Source organism: Watersipora subatra, chromosome 1, assembly GCF_963576615.1.
Source record: "Watersipora subatra chromosome 1, tzWatSuba1.1, whole genome shotgun sequence".
Taxonomy (NCBI): Eukaryota; Metazoa; Bryozoa; class Gymnolaemata; order Cheilostomatida; family Watersiporidae; genus Watersipora; species Watersipora subatra.
In genome coordinates this window covers 53,617,592-53,638,571 of record NC_088708.1, presented here as the reverse complement: position 1 = coordinate 53,638,571, position 20,980 = coordinate 53,617,592, and the positions used below count along the sequence as shown (strand labels likewise).

At 36.0% G+C, this 20,980-nt stretch overlaps 2 protein-coding genes and 1 long non-coding RNA gene across 4 annotated transcripts in view; 2 read left to right on the top strand and 1 right to left on the bottom strand.

The window, feature by feature from the left end:
- LOC137399116 (liprin-alpha-1-like) overlaps window positions 1-6,188 on the top strand; it is a 41,440-nt gene extending 35,252 nt beyond the window's left edge. Inside the window, exons 18-24 of the mRNA XM_068085184.1 lie at window positions 862-967; window positions 1,738-1,819; window positions 2,056-2,256; window positions 2,605-2,878; window positions 3,557-3,732; window positions 4,488-4,553; window positions 5,829-6,188. Of these exons, the coding sequence (XP_067941285.1) occupies window positions 862-967; window positions 1,738-1,819; window positions 2,056-2,256; window positions 2,605-2,878; window positions 3,557-3,732; window positions 4,488-4,553; window positions 5,829-5,867 (944 nt within the window). The 3' untranslated portion in view covers window positions 5,868-6,188. The remainder of the gene's footprint in view (window positions 1-861; window positions 968-1,737; window positions 1,820-2,055; window positions 2,257-2,604; window positions 2,879-3,556; window positions 3,733-4,487; window positions 4,554-5,828) is intronic.
- A 121-nt stretch (window positions 6,189-6,309) lies between these two features.
- On the bottom strand, window positions 6,310-20,940 carry LOC137399132 (F-box only protein 40-like). Of its 2 annotated transcripts, XM_068085185.1 has the most exons (8): window positions 20,848-20,940; window positions 17,707-18,306; window positions 16,333-16,404; window positions 13,944-14,201; window positions 13,297-13,443; window positions 12,434-12,573; window positions 7,436-7,531; window positions 6,310-6,726 (listed from the first exon to the last, which is right to left on the bottom strand). In XM_068085185.1, exons 2-8 carry the CDS (start codon window positions 18,299-18,301, stop codon window positions 6,526-6,528), a joined length of 1,509 nt encoding a protein of 502 aa, XP_067941286.1. In that variant the 5' UTR covers window positions 18,302-18,306; window positions 20,848-20,940; the 3' UTR covers window positions 6,310-6,525. The 2 variants fall into 2 exon arrangements, with proteins under 2 accessions (XP_067941286.1, XP_067941287.1); XM_068085186.1 differs by lacking the exon at window positions 7,436-7,531.
- Window positions 15,686-16,621, top strand: LOC137399159 (uncharacterized). The gene is made up of 2 exons (XR_010979128.1): window positions 15,686-15,755; window positions 16,245-16,621. It is a non-coding gene; the product is annotated as an uncharacterized lncRNA (long non-coding RNA).
- Window positions 20,941-20,980: the final 40 nt, after the last annotated feature.

Below are 20,980 nucleotides of genomic sequence, written 5' to 3'. Positions count from 1 at the left end.
TATAGAAATGTGGGCTTGCGGGCAGATACTACGAAAAAAACATTAAATTAAAAAAACACATTATTCCAGAAGAGAATTCTCGCAATGAAAACTTGAATGGGGAAGAATAGGACTTTGTGTTTTGATACATCTTATGTTGAGTAGGATTACTAGTATTTTACTATTTTATGAATAAACTCCTAAATATCACATCATGTAATTTTGATTTGCGATGGTTTTTGAAGTTGAATTTCACTAGAATTTGTGTCATGAAAATTTGACTGCTGTACAAGTCAAGGATTAATTTTTAAGCTGGAAATTTAAGTGTTAAATATTCAACTTAAACGCCGGAATATACAGTATGTCACTAATAATTTCCATATAAAGAACAAGGTAGTCAGTCATTGTCTAATTTATTGTATTGTTTACTTGGTTTTGCAAACTAATTTCATAAATTTTGTATGCATCGCTTGTATGAGCAACAGCTGAAGTCTACAAACAATTTGACCCTTGAGATGCTAGTGCTCAACCTAGCCTCTGAGCTACCTCTCTCTCATTTCTGCTGCGTATACTGAACTGTGCTGAGGAAGTGACCATAATTTATAAAAAAAATTCTAGGCAGTCGATAAAAAATGCTTGTTTTAGGGTAGCATTTTAGCAGGTAATATTTCCAGCATTTGATTCACCTAGTACTGTACACAGAGTTGATAGCTGCCAGCATTTGATTCACCTAGTACTGTACACAGAGTTGATAGCTGCCAGCATTTGATTCACCTAGTACTGTACACAGAGTTGATAGCTGCCAGCAATCTCTTGTTTTTGACATTACCCTACGGATTAGAAAAGCTTCTATTCACCAAAATATTTTATGTTACCTCGCAGAAGATATCGCACCTGTGGCACCACCGCCAAGGACTACCTCAATGCAGCAGCAAGGTTCTATGAACTTTCCCAAGACAACAGACCATGATAGACGGAGGAAAAAAAAGTGAGTTCTTTGTAGCTTTTTGTCTTCATTCGATCACACTCGATGCCTTGTCATCATTTATTTGACTAAACATGGTGGCTTGTCCTATTGTATCTGACCACACCTGATGTTTTATCATAGCTTATCTGACCACACTTGATGCCTTATCGTAACTGATCCGACCACACTTGATGATTTCCTGTAGTTTATCATACTTTCTTGCAGTTTATCCGACCACACTTGATGCCTTATCATAGTTTGTCCGACCACACTTGATGATTTCCTGTAGTTTATCATACTTTTTTGCGGTTTATCCGACCACACTTGATGCCTTTTCATAGTTTATCGACCACATTTTATGATTTTCTGTTGTTGATCATACTTTCTCGCAGTTTATCCGACCACACTTGATGCCTTGTCATAGTTTATCCGACCACATTTGATGATTTCCTGTTGTTGATCATACTTTCTCGCAGTTTATCCGACCACACAAGTGCAATCATAATTATCCATACTTTCTTTGTTAAAGTTGTTGATCAATTGCGCACAAGGACCATGCTTCATCTTTTGAGCAGTAGATATGTATGTGATAACTTTGCTGTTGTCAATAAGTGTAACAAGTACTCTGTTTAAGGTCATAATTGAAATTAGATAAAGCCCATTTTATGCAAATTTAAAAGAAACCATTTTACAATTATTTCCATGTTTATGTTGTATATGACTGTATTCTCATTTTTTATTGCATTTTAATGGTTTTCGACTGTTTTCTTATTTTCACATTTGAATTTCAGAGAGGAACTTCTTGAGGAATCTATGAAGGCCAGTACACCATTCGCTTTATGGAATGGTCCTACAGTAGTCGCTTGGTTGGAGGTAAGGATAACTCTATGGATTAGACCTATCATGAGAATAAATGTAGTTGGCAAGGCTGCTTTATGATATCATCAGAATATTATAAAAAATTGAAACCTTTTAAATATTTCTGTGCAAATATTTCTGTTCAGTAGTGTCTTATAAGGAGTGTAATTTTCAGACCTCCAGGCAAATGAACAGTCATTTGAAAAGCTTTGTATGCTTTAGTAGTATCCCTCATTTCTCATTCTTGTTAGCTGTGGGTGGGCATGCCTGAGTGGTATGTAGCAGCCTGCAGAGCCAATGTCAAGTCTGGTGCAATCATGTCTGCGCTCTCAGATCAAGAGATTCAACGAGAGATAGGAATTAGCAATCCATTGCATCGTCTAAAACTTAGACTAGCCATACAGGAGATGGTCAATCTCACTAGTCCCTCAGCGCCAAAGACTTCTTTATCGGTAGGTCTGTTCTGCGATGATACACAATATACATTGTTGTGTTAATACAAGAGTTTTCCTCTCTCTCATTTATTGTACAGGTCTGAGCGCTCAAGTTCTACAAATTTTTGCTTTTCGGTAGAGCAGAAAACAAGAATGTTTTAGGTTGTTATAATAATTTTCTATTGCATGAGCTGTTGTGATCTATAATATGAAGTGAAGGAAGACCTTTATTTTTTAGCTGTTGTTAGCTCAATTGTACCTTTACGAATGAAAATTTGTAATAAATCTTTTAAAGCATGTCTTTCATATTGATGAATATGAGAGTTAAATGTGAATGCTATTAAAATATTACTGGTTTTCCTGCAGCCCCTAGCTTTTGGTGAAATGAGCCATGAATGGATAGGGAATGAGTGGCTTGCAGCTCTCGGCCTACCTCAATATCGATCGACCTTCATGGAGTGTCTGGTCGACGCAAGAATGTTAGACTATCTTACTAAAAAGGACTTGCGTGGCCAGTTAAAAATGGTAGACTCATTTCATAGGACAAGCCTGCAATCAGGCATCAGCTGTCTTAAGAAAATAAATTATGATAAGCATGAGCTACGGCGGAGACGGGAAGCATCACTACAGGACACTAAAGGTAAGTTTCTGCAAATTGTATTTTTCAAAAAAGTCATGGACATGCCATGTTTCTTTTAAATATAGTTTTTGCTCCAATGTTTGCTTAACTCGGGGAAAATACACTAGTCAATGGTAGTTTTGCATGGAAAAAGTATTATTCAAGCATTTTGTTGTAATAGAAAATAACTAGAGTTTTATATTTATAGATTGACGGCTTAAATAAACATTCGATGTATTAATTGTGGTAAATATGCGTTATTCAGTAGTGCAGCCAACTCCTTTTTTCAAATCATCGGATTTAAAATTTTCATGGAAACACAAATTAAAATTAACTGTTGCTAACAATATTCGAAAAAGACTATCTCATGGTTATATAGGTTCATAGTAGAAAGCTAATTTCTTATCTGGTTGTCAAAGTTTTAGGGTAACATTGTTGACGCTGTAAATATTCTAAACATTATTTTCTTGAGATGTGTGCACAAGTAATCAATTTGTTCTGGTGGTACCGACTAGACAAACATGTAAATTGCTTCACATGCTAAATTTTATTCCAATAACTATGTATAGCTCTATGGATTGGCTAAACCCCTCAGACAAAGACGGGACGATGCTTACCTTGCTAAATTATTTCGTAATTTTTTGGTGTGAGAATGCATTGAGTTGTGCTGCTGTTCACCTTCGTGCTTTCTCCCAACAGATGTGCTGGTCTGGAGCAATGATCGATTGATAAAGTGGGTTCGGTCGATAGGGCTTAAAGATTACGCGGACAATCTCGTGGAGTCAGGGGTGCATGGAGCACTAATAGCCTTAGATGAAAGTTTTGGCTCAGCTGCTATGGCACTCGCCTTACAACTCCCTTCCTCTAACTCTCAGGTAAGGTAATAGGGCTGCTTCTTTGGATATGCTCAGTAATATGGCTTCCGTAATTTTCTTTGGATATGGCTCAGTAAATTAACTGAATAATTCTTGCTAAAAATATATCAATGTGATAAGAACAGTGATATATTCTGCATATTATGCAGTCTTCTTGTAATGGTTCCATAGCCACCTATCCAATGGCTGACTGAAGACTTAATGCTCTGGGCTCTGGCGTCCAATTTGCGTTTGAAAAGCTTTTTCATTTAAGAACATTCATCATGAAAATAAATCTTTTCTTATTATAATTATTCGTGCATTGTCAGCTCACTAAACTCCTGGAAATGTATTGCTGAAAAATTTGAGTCTGTGTTGTGCCACTCTCTATCAATCTGAATTTTGGTCTTTGTCAAAGTTATTCAAATGTTGCTAAAACATTGCAAGAAAAATGTCACATTTTCAGCTGCACTAGAAATTTGACAACGCCCTATTTGCGATATTTTGTTATACGGTACATGCTTGCTTGAAGCATTGCGTAGTCAGCAATTCAAATGCATGATTGTCGGTATTTCAACATTCCACTACATGAAGTACACACGGGGGAAGGCAAATTCATATAAATACATAATCAATAAGTTTTTGCATAAATGTTAACAGTAAAATAGTTATTGTTCGGTCAAACCTTTTTGGAGTAAACTGTACACAGTTATCTCACTGACATCAGCATTGTTTTCTAACATCTAGACCATATGTTTGTATCCGTGTCTTTGTAGGCGAAGCAGTGCTTAGAGACGGAGTTTAATAAATTAATACAATCAGGGACTAATCGTCCAGTAAAAGTAAGTATAATGGACTAGCTGTAGTTGATCTTCATACTGATTTTACTGGTCAGTTCGATAGCACAAGTTAGATCTATTTGGCCAGTTTAGAGTGAGACACGTGTTTCTACTGTCAAAGTTTCGGGTTAGCATTCATTGTGTTACTAGTGAAAAACGAAGAGGCATTGTTTCTATGATTTTGCGTGGTTAGATGGTTGGTCACACTGCAACTGAACCGAAACAACCAATGCGGGTGAGGGTTGGCCGCATGGATCAGAACTGAACTCAGAAAGTTAATATTCGTCCAACAATTTCTTGTTTTATTGTCAAGTGATTTTATATATTTTGCATTCTGAATTACGATTGAATGAATTGTGAAGCAATAAAGTAAATGTTGGATTCGCTAATAATATGTCGTCTAATTAGATGTTAGCTTTGGTTGCTTTTGGTCGACCCAAATCGAACATGATTAAAATCGTTCAGTTGAAAGCTTTTCCGTTTCGGTTTCTCCTATTGTTTTTTCTATCCAATGTTATAACGTCTGATGTTGAAATCTCTGGTTTGGTTGTCGTGTGGCCACCCGTCTATACACATCATCAGCAATCGTCTGGCGTGTTGATCATTAGATTCACTTCACTATAATTTGCTACACCTGCGTTACACCTGCGCTACAACGCTTGATCTATGGCTTTGATTGTACCTCACCATTTCATTTCATCTATCAGTTAACTCCTTTGTATAATTGTGTTTTATGGCCTCTAGTAATAATTGTTTCAACTTAGAAAGCTTAGCTAGTTTGGCTTGGTTAGTTATAAACATTGATGTGATGAATAACGAATGAGCACTGTTCATAGCAGACAGAATTAATAGAGAAAACCAGAGGCTGTCGCTGATCACTGTATCTAACAGAGCAACACGTTGCAATGTAGAGTGGCTAACTTACGCGCTGTAATTTTGTGTGTATGAGTTTGATAAAGGTGAAATTTGACTCTGGTGAGAATTTCAACCATTAAGTCAGCATTAACAGCCTTCAAGCCTATTCAGGACCCACCCAATATCTAATGGAAACCATAAATGCATTAGAAAATATTAGTTTTCCATATAAGTGCCACAGATCTAAAAGTATCCATAGCTGCTTTTGGAACATAACTTGCATAACAAATGCATACTATATTATCTAAAAGATATGTTTGTGGCCCTTTGCATGCAAATAGTATTATTATATAGAAATTTGCCCTAGACATACGTATTTCTGTTGTAAACCTGTTTTTTATCAGTTTTTCTTTTCGTTGCAAGGAACCTAGCACATCTAAGCGAAGCAAAAGCAAACGCTAGCACCCGCCTAAGCCTATGCATGCCACATTGTACATAATAGACTGAATTGGATGTTGTGGGAGTTGTCATACCTACCATAGACTATTGAAGACTATTGATCTGTGATATCGCCATACAGACATGATGATGAGATGGTGACTACTTAGAACCAAATAAGGATAATTCTCAGCGTGGCAAAGTTTGGACATTGAATCTCAGTCGCTTTGAAGAAATAATTACTTATGAGTAATACAGTCATACACGTTTATATTCTTATCAGACTTATTTTTTGTAACTTTTAGTTTCTGTACATTAGTTATATATTGCATCCTACCTAATTGTACAGTGTTTTCTCATTTTTTTGTAACATACAGTTTTTATTGTAGATTTTTTTGGTATGATACACTATTTCCGTTGTTTCTATGTCATGTAGGATGATAGATCTTTGTGGCGTACACACAAATAGTCAAGCTCAATGTATATTTTTATCTTTGAAAGCTGTCATAATGAATTTTGATAGACTGGATTTTGAGCTAAAGGATACACCTTTTACCAAATGATCGAGTAAACCATTTGTCATTGGCATGCGGTTAGATGTTTAATTTTTGTTCTAGGAGAATTATAACTCTACAAAATTGAGCAATAAATAGAAAATATTTTCCCTAGTTGTCAAGCTGCATCAGGCAGATGTAGTGCTTTCTGTGCTCAACCTTCTAGACAGCTGCATCATTACTTGCTGGTTAGAGATGATCGCCTCCTCAGATGAGTTTGGGTTCTTATCAATGTTATAAGGACACGTCTTTAAGTGTTCTCCCATATGTATTTTGTCCGCAAATAGCCAAGCTCTCGGCCTTTCGAATGCATTACTAAAGCTCCATATCTAAAATGATGGTAAAACAGTCATACACTTTGCAGTTAGAGCTAGTAATGCAATAGAAGTTTGCAGTAGCTCTATTGATAGAGGTAATTATCTAATTTCATGATATTAAATTCATACTAATGATACTTAACATAACTAAAATATCAGTAATCCTATTTGCAACAGTCTAATTGAGAGTCGTGCTCTCTAAGCATTGCCATAGCCTCAACAATTCACTATAAGATACGGCTCTGCACCATATGGCTAGTAAGTAGGTAACCACCATTTGTCCACGTAAAAAGCAGCACAAATGAACGATTAGAATAGAATTATGGTTTGTGTCATGTGTACTCATAAAAAACGTGCAAAAATTACAGAACCAGATTTGTTACTGAAGTCCATCGGTGGATTGATGGATTGAAAGCAACTCATAACAGCAGCGATGTTATGTGTGAATCAAAACTTCTTTAACATACATTTACCACATGTACAGTTGAACCTCGGTTTTCATCAGTCTTATAGCTAGTATATTGGCTTTTGATCTTTTGAAAAGTCTTCTAGTTTTGTGGCATTAAAATTATCGACTTTGTTTGCAACGAGAAAAACATTTTTGAAACTCAAATAATTCACTTCTTTAAACACTTTCTTGAATGTAGTGTAGTCTAAAACTGAGGTTGACTGTATGTTAGCATGACCTTGGACCCTAGTGCTTAAAATTGGGTTATTTTACCTTTTCTATAGGCTTCCAAACTCCATCTATTTTTCTCCATTTCAAAACTACTATTCCTTTGCTGTCTAGCAAGTCGCAACATTTATCTCTTATTGCCTGTGAACAATAGGCATAAGGGTTAATATACTTGTACTGCAAAAGCTACTGTAAATTCCCTAGTGTACAAGTACATTGCCTGTGAACAATAGGCATAGAGGTTAATATACTTGTACTGCAAAAGCTACTGTAAATACCCTAGTGTACAAGTACATTGCCTGTGAACAATAGGCATAAAGGTTAATATACTTGTACTGCAAAAGCTACTGTAAATACCCTAGTGTACAAGTACATTGCCTGTGAACAATAGGCATAAAGGTTAATATACTTGTACTGCAACAGCTACTGTAAATACCCTAGTGTACAAGTACATTGCCTGTGAACAATAGGCATAAAGGTTAATATACTTGTACTACAACAGCTACTGTAAATACCCTAGTGTACAAGTACATTGCCTGTGAACAATAGGCATAAGGGTTAATATACTTGTACTGCAAAAGCTACTGTAAATACCCTAGTATGCAAGCAGAAAAGCTACTGTAAGTATATTATTGTATAGAAAGAAAAGCTACTGTAAGTACTCTACTTAGCAAGCAAAAAATCTACTGAAGTAGCCTACTGTGAAAATTGACAAGCTACTGCAGGTACCCTATTGTACAAAAAAACTACTGTAAGTACTTTAATGTATAAACATGAAAGTTACTGTAAGTACACTACTGTATACACATAGAAGGTACTGTAAGTAGCCTATTTTACGAGCAGAACAGCTACTGTAAGTACCCTACTGTATAAATTGACAAGCTACTGTAATTCCTCTACTGTGCAAAAAAAGAACTACTGTAGGTACCCTACGATAGACAAAAAACTACCGTAAGTACCCTACTGTACAAACAAAAAGCTGCAGTGAGTGCCCTACTGTACAAACAGACAAGCTACTGTAAGTCCCCTACTGTGCCAACTAAGAAGCTGCTGTAAGTACCTTACTGTACAAACTGATAAGCCACTGTAAGTACCCTATTGTACAAAAAAGGAACTACTGTAGGTACCCTACGATAGACAAAAAACTACCGTAAGTACCCTACTGTACAAACAAAAAGCTGCAATGAATGCCTTACTGTGCAAACAGACAAGCGACTGTAAATCCCTACTGTGCCAATTAAGAAGCTGCTGTAAGTACCTTACTGTACAAACTAAAAAGCTACTGTAAGTACCCTACTGTACAAAAAAGAATTACTGTAGGTACCCTACGATAGACAAAAAACTACCATAAGTACCCTACTGTATAAACAAAAAGCTGCAGTGAATGTCTTACTGCACAAACTGATAAGCCACTGTAAGTACCCTACTGCACAACTAAAAAAATTACTGTAGGTATCGGTACATTACTGTACAAACTGAAAAGCTCCTGTAAGTACCATGCTGTACAAGCAAAAAAGTTACTGCGAGTACCTTACTGTTCAAACAGAAAATTACTGTAAATACCCTACTGTATAAACAGGAAATCTCTGGTAGTTCTTATGTGTGTACGTCTATCGACATTCAAAACAGCTGCTGTTAAGGTTCTGTTTGCAAAGAACCATTAGTCCATCAAATAGATTACGTGAGTTATATTAAATGAACTGCAAGGTATCCAGTAAAATTACCTTCACTTTACACCTCTAGTGATGATCTAGTTCAGTTTGATCATTAAATCTATTAGTTATGAGCAGAGATGTGAATTCTAACTTTAATAAAAGTGTTATTTTTCTAGTGGGATTAACAATATCCAACTTTAAAGCTCTAGTACTTGCTACATTGAACTTAATTATTGAAACACTAAAAGTGAATACATTTTCCAATGCTTCATCTTTTGAGCAGTAGATATGTACGTGATAGCTTTGCTGTTGTCAATAAATATAACAAGTACACTGTTTAAGGTCATAATTGAAATTAGATAAAGCCTATTTTACGCAAATTTAAAAGAAACCATTTTACAATATTTATTATGTACATGTTGTATATGACTGTATTTTCATACTTAATTGCAGTTTAATGGTTTCAGACTGTTTTCTTATTTGCACGAGTGAGTTTCAGAGAGGAACTTCTTTTGAGTCAAAAATCTTTGTAGACGACGACTGGTGAAGATGAAAAAACACAAGATGTATATGAGCAAAAGAGCACCATGTACCCACCAACATAAGAACAGTTTAAATGTTTAAACATAATTTGGTTATCACAGGAAGTTCAGAGATAAAGAGAAAGAAAAGAGAAAGAGTGGAAAAAGAGAGAGTGGAGAGAGAGGGCGAGAAAGAGAAGGGGAGAGAGGGGTAAGAGGGGGGGAGAGAGGTGAAAAAAGGGAGAGAGAGAGAAAGAGAAGGGGAGAGAGGGGTAAGAGGGGGGAGAGAGGTGAAAAAAGGGAGAGAGAGAGAAAGAGAAGGGGAGAGAGGGGTAAGAGGGGGGAGAGAGGTGAAAAAAGGGAGAGAGAGAGAGAAAGAGAGGGCCGAGAGAGAGAGGGAGAGAGAAGAGGGGGGGAGAGAGAGAGGGGAGAGAGAGGAAGAGAGAGGGAGAGAGAGGGAGAAAGGAAGAGAGAGGGAGAACGGAAAAGGGAGAGAGAAGGATAGGTAGAGAGAGAGGTAAAGAGAGAGGTAGAGAGAGAGGTAAAGAGAGAGGTAAAGAGAGAGGTAGAGAGAGAGAGAGAGAGAGAGAGAGGTAGAGAGAGAGAGAGAGATAGAGAGAGAGAGAGATAGAGAGAGAGAGAGAGAGAGAGAGAGAGAAAGGTAGAGAGAGAGAGGAAGAGAGAGAGAGGAGAGAGGAGGAGAGAGGGTGAGAGGGAAAAAAGAGCTACCTCCACAGCTACCTTACATTGCATATTGAGAGAATTTGAAATACATGTATGTACTTTGACAGGTTCAAAAATGTGAGTTATATTCAAGATTATTTAGCACAATATATTTATAGTTTGGCATTAGCACTATGACAATACCACTTATGCAAGTTCAAAGTTTCTCATTTCAAGCTATTTTCCTTATCAATTATAAAACCATAGCATAGTCACTGGGCGACACAGGATTTGCATAAATGCTAACAACACTCCTTCAGCAACTCTAGAGGATGTCACATGAACAGACAACTCTTGTGCTATGTATCATATTTAATGTCACTAATACCTTGGAAGCCTAGTGTGCTGTGGAAAACTGTCAGGTGTGCCATTAAAGCACAATAAACAACTATCTGCACAAATATTGCAGAAGGTCGAAAGGTGGTCAGTTGGTGCAGGTGTTAGACAGGTGTTAGACAGGTGTTAGACAGGTGTTAGACAGGTGTTACAATGTCTGTCTACCAAGTTGAATGTCATGAGTTTCAGTACTGTGTATTCTATCCGTGTTATATTTTATTTATTTACTTTTTTTCGTACACAGCAAACTTTTATCCCAACCTCTAATCCTGGCGACGGACAGTCACGGCTCTTATTATAGTAAAGATTTACTGCTAGCTTCATATGGAGAAACTGGAAGAGGTATTGTGGTAAATCTGTATATATAAATCTCAGACTTTGGTGTTTGGTGTTCATCCAGATATAGCGATAAAATTTTTGGTATGAAAAATTCACTGTGCGGTGAATTTGAACTCTGAACCTCCAGGTCTGCAGGAAGACTTTCTATCCAGTAGGCCAAACAATTACATTGCTATACAATAAAAAATTGTGGTCATAGTAATTACATCGGTTAAAATACGCATACTTAAAGCGCTTATACTCTACACTAAAGGAAAATACTATTGATTACTACTAACATGCTTGAACATCATGATTGCGCTAGAGATCATTACACGTAACGTACTGATCATTAAGCTGGCTTCAGATACGGCTCTTATTATAGTAAAGATTTAGACTAGCTAAAAGGTTGACTTGCAACAAAATTCACATTACAGTTATTTGGTATCAAAAGGTTCATAATGTCTTACTCTGCTGTGTTGTAGGTGCAAAATATGTGGAAATGTGATTACAAGCTCTTAAAAGCTAAAAAACCGAACAGTTAATCGCAGCCATCACAAAAACGCCGTAGTTTGGAATCTCTTTATTTCGATGACGTACTCAAACATTGTGATTATTGTTTTGACACGTGATGTTATCACATAAAATGAAAGGCCAATAAAAGGCTCAATATAAAACATCTTGTAGCACTAGTTTATGACAAACACTTCGGGTTTTACAGAAAAGCCTGTATCAAAAATAGATGCTCGCTACTTTACAGTTTCGTTTCAAACTGGTCTAATCATCTACAGTAGTCGTAATCTGATCATGTGACCCATACTTCCTTCCAAATAGCGCGAACAATTTCTGCAGCATTTTTTGACTATCACAGATGACCAACAGGCTCGTCATGTTTATCAGAGGATGATATGCACTCCTTTTAGCTAAAGTTAAAAAGTTAAACAAATTTTTATGGTAGGTTTTGAGATATCAGTGCTCAAAGTGACAGCATTACAATGATGATGAAATAAACGCGTAATGACAATAGACATGGTTTTATTGAATGCGGGAAGTATATTTGTGAAAATATTTCGATGAATGAGGTTGCATGAAAGTGTAAACAGAAGCCATCATGTTCAGCTAAGTCCCATTTGAGTCATTTTGGGAAGGGATTCCAATCTACAGCGTTTTCGTGATGGCTGCGATCAACTATTCGTTTGTGAGCTTTTAAAAGCTTGTAATCACATTTCCACATATTTTGCACCTACAAAACAGCAGAGTAAGACATGGTGAATCTTTTGCTACCAAATAACTGTAATGTGAATTTTGTTGCAAGTCAACCTTCAAGGTACTAGCTTAAGTTACTCAAATTCTTGGGTAATTATTTCACTACCTGCGCAATGCCGAGGTTTCAACTAGTTTTATATAAGTACTCGATGCACTAGTTTCTAATGTCTAAAGGCTGTGTGAGTGCTGTCAGATCAACCTTGAAAGGGTGACAGCATGCTTACCTTAGAGGTCAGGGACAAGTTTTTAATACTGAGAGAATCAAGGTAGCTGAAGAGTTGAAGAAGTACCAATTCAGGAAGCTTAGAAAAGACCTCAGGTACTCTCTGACTCTCAGCTACCCCTGCAACACTCTTCTCTACGTCTGCAACACATGGATGGTGCGAAATGTCCTGGCAATAAAGCGAACAAAGTATGTAACAAAAGAATTATCTGTATATAAAAACTTGTCTTGTAAGTACTTTGTCTCTGCATAAATTTTACGACAAACAATTCCTGCACCCAAAATACACAGTCCATTTGTACGACCTCAACTACAAGTAAAATCTGTTTTTGTTGGCTTACACCATCATAAATATAACTAAAATAAAAAACTTTCCGAAGTTTTTAAATGGTGAAACGAATGGAATTGTAAAAGGCGATGCAAACAGCAAAGAGAACAAAAAGTTAATATCTTGTGATGATTAGAATCGTAAAAAAAGTTATACCATACATTGCATATCGAAGTACTTATGGCTATGATAGATCTGATGAGTAGAGAGTGATTTTTCTTATATGCTTAAAATTTAGTGAAATTATTAATTGACTAAGAATCGAAAACTTTTCGAACAACCAACCAAGTTAATAGCAAAATCTAAACATTCATTAGTGTAAACGCAGCCTACACTAACTTGACATAAACACAAAACCAAAGTGTGACTATTAGTAACATAAAGAAGGTTCAGCTCACTCCACGGTGAAATCCTCACCTGCTGTTATCAAATAATTGAAGCATGTGAAAACTGCGCACGCACCGTATGAGGCTAAAACTATGAGACATTAGTGGGGACACACATGAGTGACCCGATACAAACTTGAAAGTCTTTACCAGGTTCTATGGCAGAGCCGAGATAAAAACTGTCGGTGACAGGATTGAAGAATGTTCGCTCATGTTTATCAGTGATGAATCGCTGTTGTGTAAATGGGCAGCCGTATGTGGCAAGAGGACACCTTTCTTGAAACCATCCGTTCAAACCTACCAGAATGAAGAGAGTTCACTCATCTACAGACTTATAGTGAGTCCGTTCTTAGTGAGCACATTCTGGCTTATAATTAGGGCTAAGCTTGAAGATAATGAAAAAAATGATTTTAGCCAATTCATGCACTCTATGGAGTATACATCTATCAAATTATTAGGTTGAGACTAGATACTTCCAGTAAACTGTGTTATCTATCATCTGTCATTGAGTTATCTATTGTCTGTCATTGAGTTATCTGTCATCCGTCATTGAGTTATCTATCCTCAGTCATTGAGAGTTGGGCTTTACAGCCTTGGCCTAAATATTGTCAAAGCATCTGTGAGCATCAGAGTGGCGCAACCTTTCTGAGGCAATCTCCATATGAGTGACACAATTTCAATATTACCACTTTTCACCTCGCTGTATCTGTAACAGTTCTACTTGAGTGACATGAAATTCTACTTAGATGATGGCAGGAAAGACTGGTTATTTCAGTATTGTCGTGCTGTATTCTTACCTGTTTGGATGACCATGTGAGAAGTGAGGTAGTGCGAAGAAAACTGGTCTCTGCGGAAGTCTTGGGCGCATAAAAATGTCATCATATTTTCCGGCTTAGCTCTAAATGAACTATACATTTCCTGTCCCAAGTGAAGATTTAGGTCAACTTTTCGATCCTTTTCTGTTATAATTTCAGATTCTTTTTTTTGAACCTTCTTGTCCTGTGACTGGTCATTCCTGATTTTAGTGAGGGCGTTGTTGATGCTATTCGCGAGACCTATATAAGGGCAAACACAGCAATCTTTCTTACCTTTAAATAACAAGTATCACCTAAATAGCTGTTTATCAGGCTAGACTAAAGAGAGGAGTTCAAGGTGAATATTGCGCTATGTATTTTAATAATCAACCAATCACGTGATAGCATTGTTTTAGTGACAGTCAATTTGCCAAGATGATTTAGAACATCCATTGGATTATTGGCTAGTCTGTATGATGTCATTGCACCAATACGTTAACATTTTGCGAAGATTAAGCCAGCCAAACATGATTTTTACTATAATAGAAGCTGCCCGTCTGCTCAGAACCATGCTTAGAGATTAGGAAAAAATACTGTTTTTAACGGGATTTGTACTCGCAACTTTCTGTTTAATAGACTGACACTAGCGCCTGTGCCAATCGACAGACTTTTTTCATTTTGGAATAATTGTACAATTACATCTAAAAATCTCTCACCGGACTGCCAGGGTAGTATTTTTCTAGCAAATAGTTCAGTAAACCATTTTTCACATTAGATTGTTACTATCATTATTATATGACATGCTCACTCGGAATGATGAATTTAAATTATAATAATGGTACTGTCCCAGAGTACCTGCTGCAGCCACAGCCAAAAAGCATACACACTTCAATCTCTTCTGAAACTATAAACCAGAAAATCTAGAAGTTAAACACTTTTCTTTCTGAAGAACTTCCTTACTCCTCACTGATTTATTACAAGTACTATAAACGATTATAAAAAACTATATAAAGTACTAGTACATGTTTCAGTTTATGAACTTTCTGCTTATACAACCTGCAGTTTACTATCCTGACTCCTCTACAATACTATTAGATTACCAACTTTTAAAAAACTTTTGTTCAACTTACTTAATAATCCCGCATTTATTGAGTGAGTTGAATAAATTCACTCAATAAATTTGAATAAATGAGTGAATTTTACTCACTCATTCAAATGAGTGAGTAAAATTTGAATGAGTGAGTACAGGATTTTCGAAATTCTGTACTCACTTTTCGAAGATGAGTACAGAATTTCTCATCTGTACTCATCTATGAAGTACAGATGAGTACAGATGTACTCATCTGTAAAGATGAGTACAGATTTCCGTCTACTCATTTTTGTTTGGCTTGTAAAAATTATCCTTTTGTTGATGATTACAAATGCCAATAAAAGGTTATGCATACGTAGAAGTAAAATTTGATAATAATCACTTCTTTTATTTCAAAATAAAAAATTATTATTTAATTAAAGAAGAAAGCAAGAATTAGAACAGAGAAATGAAAAGGATATTTCTGAAAATGTCATAAAACCAAATTATAACATTGTTTCAAAATTATAAACATTTCTAAAGTCTTCAGCCATGACTGTTCATGATTGCTTCTGCTTCCTGAATGTGTAAAACCATTAGTTAAAGTACCGCATATCCCCGCATATAAGCCTATCTCGCATATAAGCCAATCCTATAACACTTAGCACACCGTACGTACCTATTAAAGCAAAATGTTGCAAAAGTGGAGCGGTTTTTGTAGGCTTAGTACAAAATGTTTCTGATTGGTGAGTAGTTGTATAACTAGCATATGGTGACTCCGCTTAATTAAAAGGAAACAATCGTCTGTTTGCAATAGAAAATAGATGATTTGGATCTATTAGATCTATTTGCAATAGATGCAATAGAAAACATGTTTGCATCTCACGCCGACCTTAGTTTTACTTGGGATTTACCGTGAGAACAAAAGCTGGACAGAAAAAGACTGAATACACAGGTTCGGTTGCATTTTTTGTCAAGGAATTTTCACATGCGACGTTTTTTCAAGTGCAATCCATCGCTAGTGCATAAAACATGCTGGAAGTAAAAAGCCGCATGCTTAACATAGTTCAAGTTGTGGCTGTTGAAATTACACGTAAGTTAGCATAATGTCAGTTTGTTTGCTTTCAATCAGAGTTATGGGCGTATAAGCTGCATCCCTTAGTTTGGTAACTTTTTGCATTCAAAAATTAGCTTATATGCGGGGATATATGGTATGCCCTTCTGTTTACAACTAGGACAAACATTTACCAGTAGCAGCAGACATACTACACGATATACCAAATATAAAAGATGTCAAGAGTAAGTCTAGACAAGCAGACTTACCTTCTCCTCCTCTGTGCTCTTTTGGTGCTTTACACAAGCTACAATGTACACTCTGGGAGGATGCAGCATACCCTTCAATTGTACAAAAGGCATTAAAGCAAGGCACACCGAACAGAAGCAGGCATGCTTGTATACAAGAATTCCGAACAATGTTTTCATTACAAGTTAGTTGCAGTCATTCCTTCTTCTTTAATCTGAGTAAACGGTACAAAATTGTAACACTAATGTCATTCATAATGAATGCAAAAATATTCTACTATGCCTCAAATACTATACAAAATTTTCACAACTTATTGAGCCAATGCTATAGACATCTAGATCGGCTATTTTAGTTTGTGAAATGTGTTTGTCTATGTGATGCAGTTCATTTAGACCGGAAACTTCATTGACTAATCCTAATTAAGCAGCGCTATCTATTCTTTTGTCTCCAATGCAAACATGGCTTTTACATAAAGTAAATATAGTTTTGCTTAGTGAATCTCTCAGTCAGCATCTTGATAATGGTTTTAGTAAAAATTGTTATGACACCAGAGATCAAGAAATCTAGAGCGTATAACTGTTGCATTGCTGATGCCTGTGATAAGGCTGTCACAAGATTTGGTTAATATTTAGCATTAATCCAGATGTCTCTATTTCTTTTCAATAAAAGTCAAACAATTTGATTGAATGACAAGCTAGAAAAACTTCTATTGTCTGTACTTAGTTTCACCCTATAGAACAGTTTTACAGAAACATGTAATAAAAATAAAGTACTTGTGAAAACCGACAATTGCAATAAAAAATGTTGTACAATCATTAAGAATTTTAACTTTTGAATTTCAGAGCAATAGTACTACTTTCTGGCAATTCAAAATTTGTCTATTTATCTTCTTAAAGTTGAGATCATGTAAATTGTGACATGTATGCAAACTTGTAAATTTTATTGGACTATCAAAAGGTTGGTAAAATATGCAGAATTATAAAAAAGGTAGTTTTTAGCTACACGGAACAAGCTATAATTTAGGAGGCTAACATTTCAGTGAAATTCTCTAAAAGTTACCGACGCTATTGTTTTATTATTATTATTATTATTGTTTTATCAGCTTTAATCATTTTTAAGCACTTACAGAACGAAATTGTAAAATTCAATTTTTAGTCTCTCTTTTTCAGCAACCAGAGTTTAAGCAAAATGAGACAAGTTTTACACACAACCGATATGAGAAAATACATTCCAAGATTGAAAACAGTTGGTGTAAGAGTTGAAGGCAGACCCACACATGCTTGCTTTCACACTAACCAAGCAGAGTCACTATCAAATGCATATATGTACATGTATGTATCCATGCAACACCTGATAATTCAAGTTCCATGCAATCAGCCTATATGTAAGGTCACCTGGAATATCCCGATGGGCTTGACAGCCTGCCTTCGCGTCCTGTGTCTGAGGAAAGAGCAGACAATCAATACCGTTATCTGCAGTGTCTTCCTCAGGTACGTCACTGCTCCTTTGAACGAAAGGAACAGCAGGGAAGTTCCTTGTATATGTATTCTGTAGAGCATTTCGTAAGCTCTTTGGCATTCTCAAAGAAGCTTCTAGAATGCGCTTATCTTTCGCAGCAAGAGAGATGTCTAATATATCAGAAACATTCTGAGGACGTTCAGTTGCCTGTAGATTCGGTTGAGATCTAACAAGCTCACGATTCCATTCTAGTTTACACGTCACGACACTGGCTGGGCAGTGGTGCAGGTGAGATATGAGTTTGTTTCGTGAGAACTTGTGTGGACAGCCATAACTACTGTTGATGCAAGGTACCACGTGACTAGTGCAGATATGTTCTTGATGCTCCTCGACTTTGCATTCATGAAGACGAGTTTCACAACCAGATGGACAAGCTACCACTTTGCAACAGTTTTCTTCAACGTTTGGTGTGAGCACCAACTGACAGTTCATGTCATAACATTGTTCGCAATGCTCATGCTGCGCCACCATTATTCCTATAGGAGAGAATAAGAAGGTTCCGAAAAACCTTTGTAGGTTCAACTGACGTGCTTTATAACATATAATTTTTAATAGCACATATAAATTGATACTTATTATGTGATATTATTTTCGTACATGTACATTCAGATATCTTACATACACAAGTTTAACGTTATGAATTAGGAATTGGAGTAGTTATCTGGAAACACCTGTGAAACAAAAACTTTTGGCAATGAATAGATTTAAAAAAACATTTAAAAGATGCAAAAGTTTTAACTTTGAAGAAAATATAATGCAGTACTTTACAGGCAGGATTCAAGGTGAGCCATTTACTTGACAATGTTGCTTTGTCTTACTTAGGTTTAACAAGCGTAGCTAAAATAAAATGTCTTTGCTCCAACCGAAATCTATTCAAATTTTCAATTATTGTAATACAGACTAGTGTGAGATTTCCAAGTCAGCTTATAAATTATTCGGAAGGTGCCAAACACAGATATTGATTTGTAAGATTTGAACCAGAGAGGTGTTCTAAAGCAAAAACTGGCCTGAGGGTGTTTTTTACTGTAAAGCAGCAACAGAACTTTTGAGTTAGTAATTTTACATTTAGATAAGTAAGAGTTTATGGTGTTGGCACGCAGTAACAGTACACGAGCTGTTTTGCATTGCCAACTCTTATGAACTTGGTTAGTAGTCTCGGAGACTAATATTAGCCAAGTCTTGACAACCCAAGAGACAAACTGCTGTCAAGAGCTGGGAAGCACTGTCCTCATTTCCAGTACTCAACAGAGTTGGAAAAAACCACGGTTTTTATGAAAAAAGCGAAAAAACCAGGTTTTTTTGGTTTAAACAGGTTTTTTATGGTTTTTATAATTTTACCAAGGTTTTTGCAATTTTAAGTCTAACTAACATCACTTACTATAGCTGCATGATTGAGTATTGAACATACATATGTGGAATCATCTGTTAAAGATGGTACTGTGGGAGTTGCTATGGGAAAAAAGAGAGAAAACATGGAAATTTCAGAATGAGTATAAATCAAACGTGATCGATGTAATACAGAGCAGAAATCTTATCACATAAAGTGAATGTTTTACATACAGCTTTATGTATACGTAGGAACTTTAATCCCAGTGATTAGTCGTGTGGTAGTGTAGAGCAGAGCATAATGCAGATGCATTGTGAGTGTTTGGAGCAGTGGCAGATGACTCAACTTCTATCACCTGAATATTAGCATCACTGTCTAAATTGGTGTTTTCAGCTTGACATTTTGCTACGTGAGCTTTAAGCCTATCTGCGTGACCTCGCGTTACGACAGCACACCTACACTGTATTACGTTTTGCCTTACAACCTTTGCCTTTCAAAACACAACAAACTTGATAAACTGAATTCTAACAATCCAACTACTTTGGCTTGTGCCCAATAAATGAAATATTAGTTTGCAAACTTAAAGCTTTTGCCCGAAAGGATTTTATTGTTTTAATTTCTAATTATAAGTAATCCTTTCTCACTGGCCAGACTTGAGAAAGTATTCATTCATTATTAGAGACGATGATTGGATTAGTATATTTCACATGGTTTTTTATATTTCATCAGTAAAGAAATCATCATATCACTTGATAAAACCAATTGAAAATGAAATTCACTAATTCATTGTTGTGCTAGGATTTCATGTAGGCTCAACTTGAGCTCTGCCATCAATTTACTACTGTGTCCTAAATAAACTTCCACAGCTGATAATTATATATAATTGCATTTCTACCGCACATGAACCACTAGGAGCTTAAAATATTATGTTTTTCACAAAAAATAATGAAAAAACCGACAAAACTATAAAAACTGGTTTTTTTCGGGCTGGTTTAAACCGAGCCAACCTTGATACTCAATCACCTTATTCCTATGCATCAGATATATTTTTCCTTTTGTTGGTCAAAGACAAGGCGAAGATAGCCTTCTCTAGCAAATAATTTTCAGTGTTATCGCTAACCTGTTCTAGTTGTATGACAAGTAGCACTGTTCTAACTCATAATACTGAAATTCCATTCGGTTTCAGTTTGGTTTAAGCCCTGTTTATGAATTACCTAGACTCAAGTCATCCACTACTCTCCCTCTCTAGCTGTATACTAGTCATAATATCTAGACGTATTATTGTACATGTGTCTTTGTATAAAGTTTCCAAACTAACAGGTTTTCACTAGCCGCTATGTTGATTTGAAGTTGTTTCTATAAGATACATGCAAATATTTATCTCTCTTTACACCTTTGAAGCTTTAGAAAACAACCTTCAAAGCTTTTGTGTTAAAAAATTAGTTGAAAAACTTATGAAACTAAACAAAATAAGTTATAGAGTGACTAAAATTTATTGTACTACAATATTATTTTATATGGTTTATAATAAAGTATGAAACTAAATATTACTTCCACCATGAAAGTCTCAATAACCTCCACATATTTGTAGCCTCTTATTACATATCTTATATATATATGTCTCCTAACATACAGACCGATTCATAGTTGAGGAAATTATAAGGAACTTCTACTTAGCATGAAGAATTACCTGAAGTCCCAACTTTTAGCCAACACTTTGTTCAGAACCCTGCACAGGATGTTTTATAGAGTGTAGTGACTTGTGCTATGCGTTGCTACATCGACTAGCTTTTAGCTATTAACAAGCTGTAAGCCAGTACGCG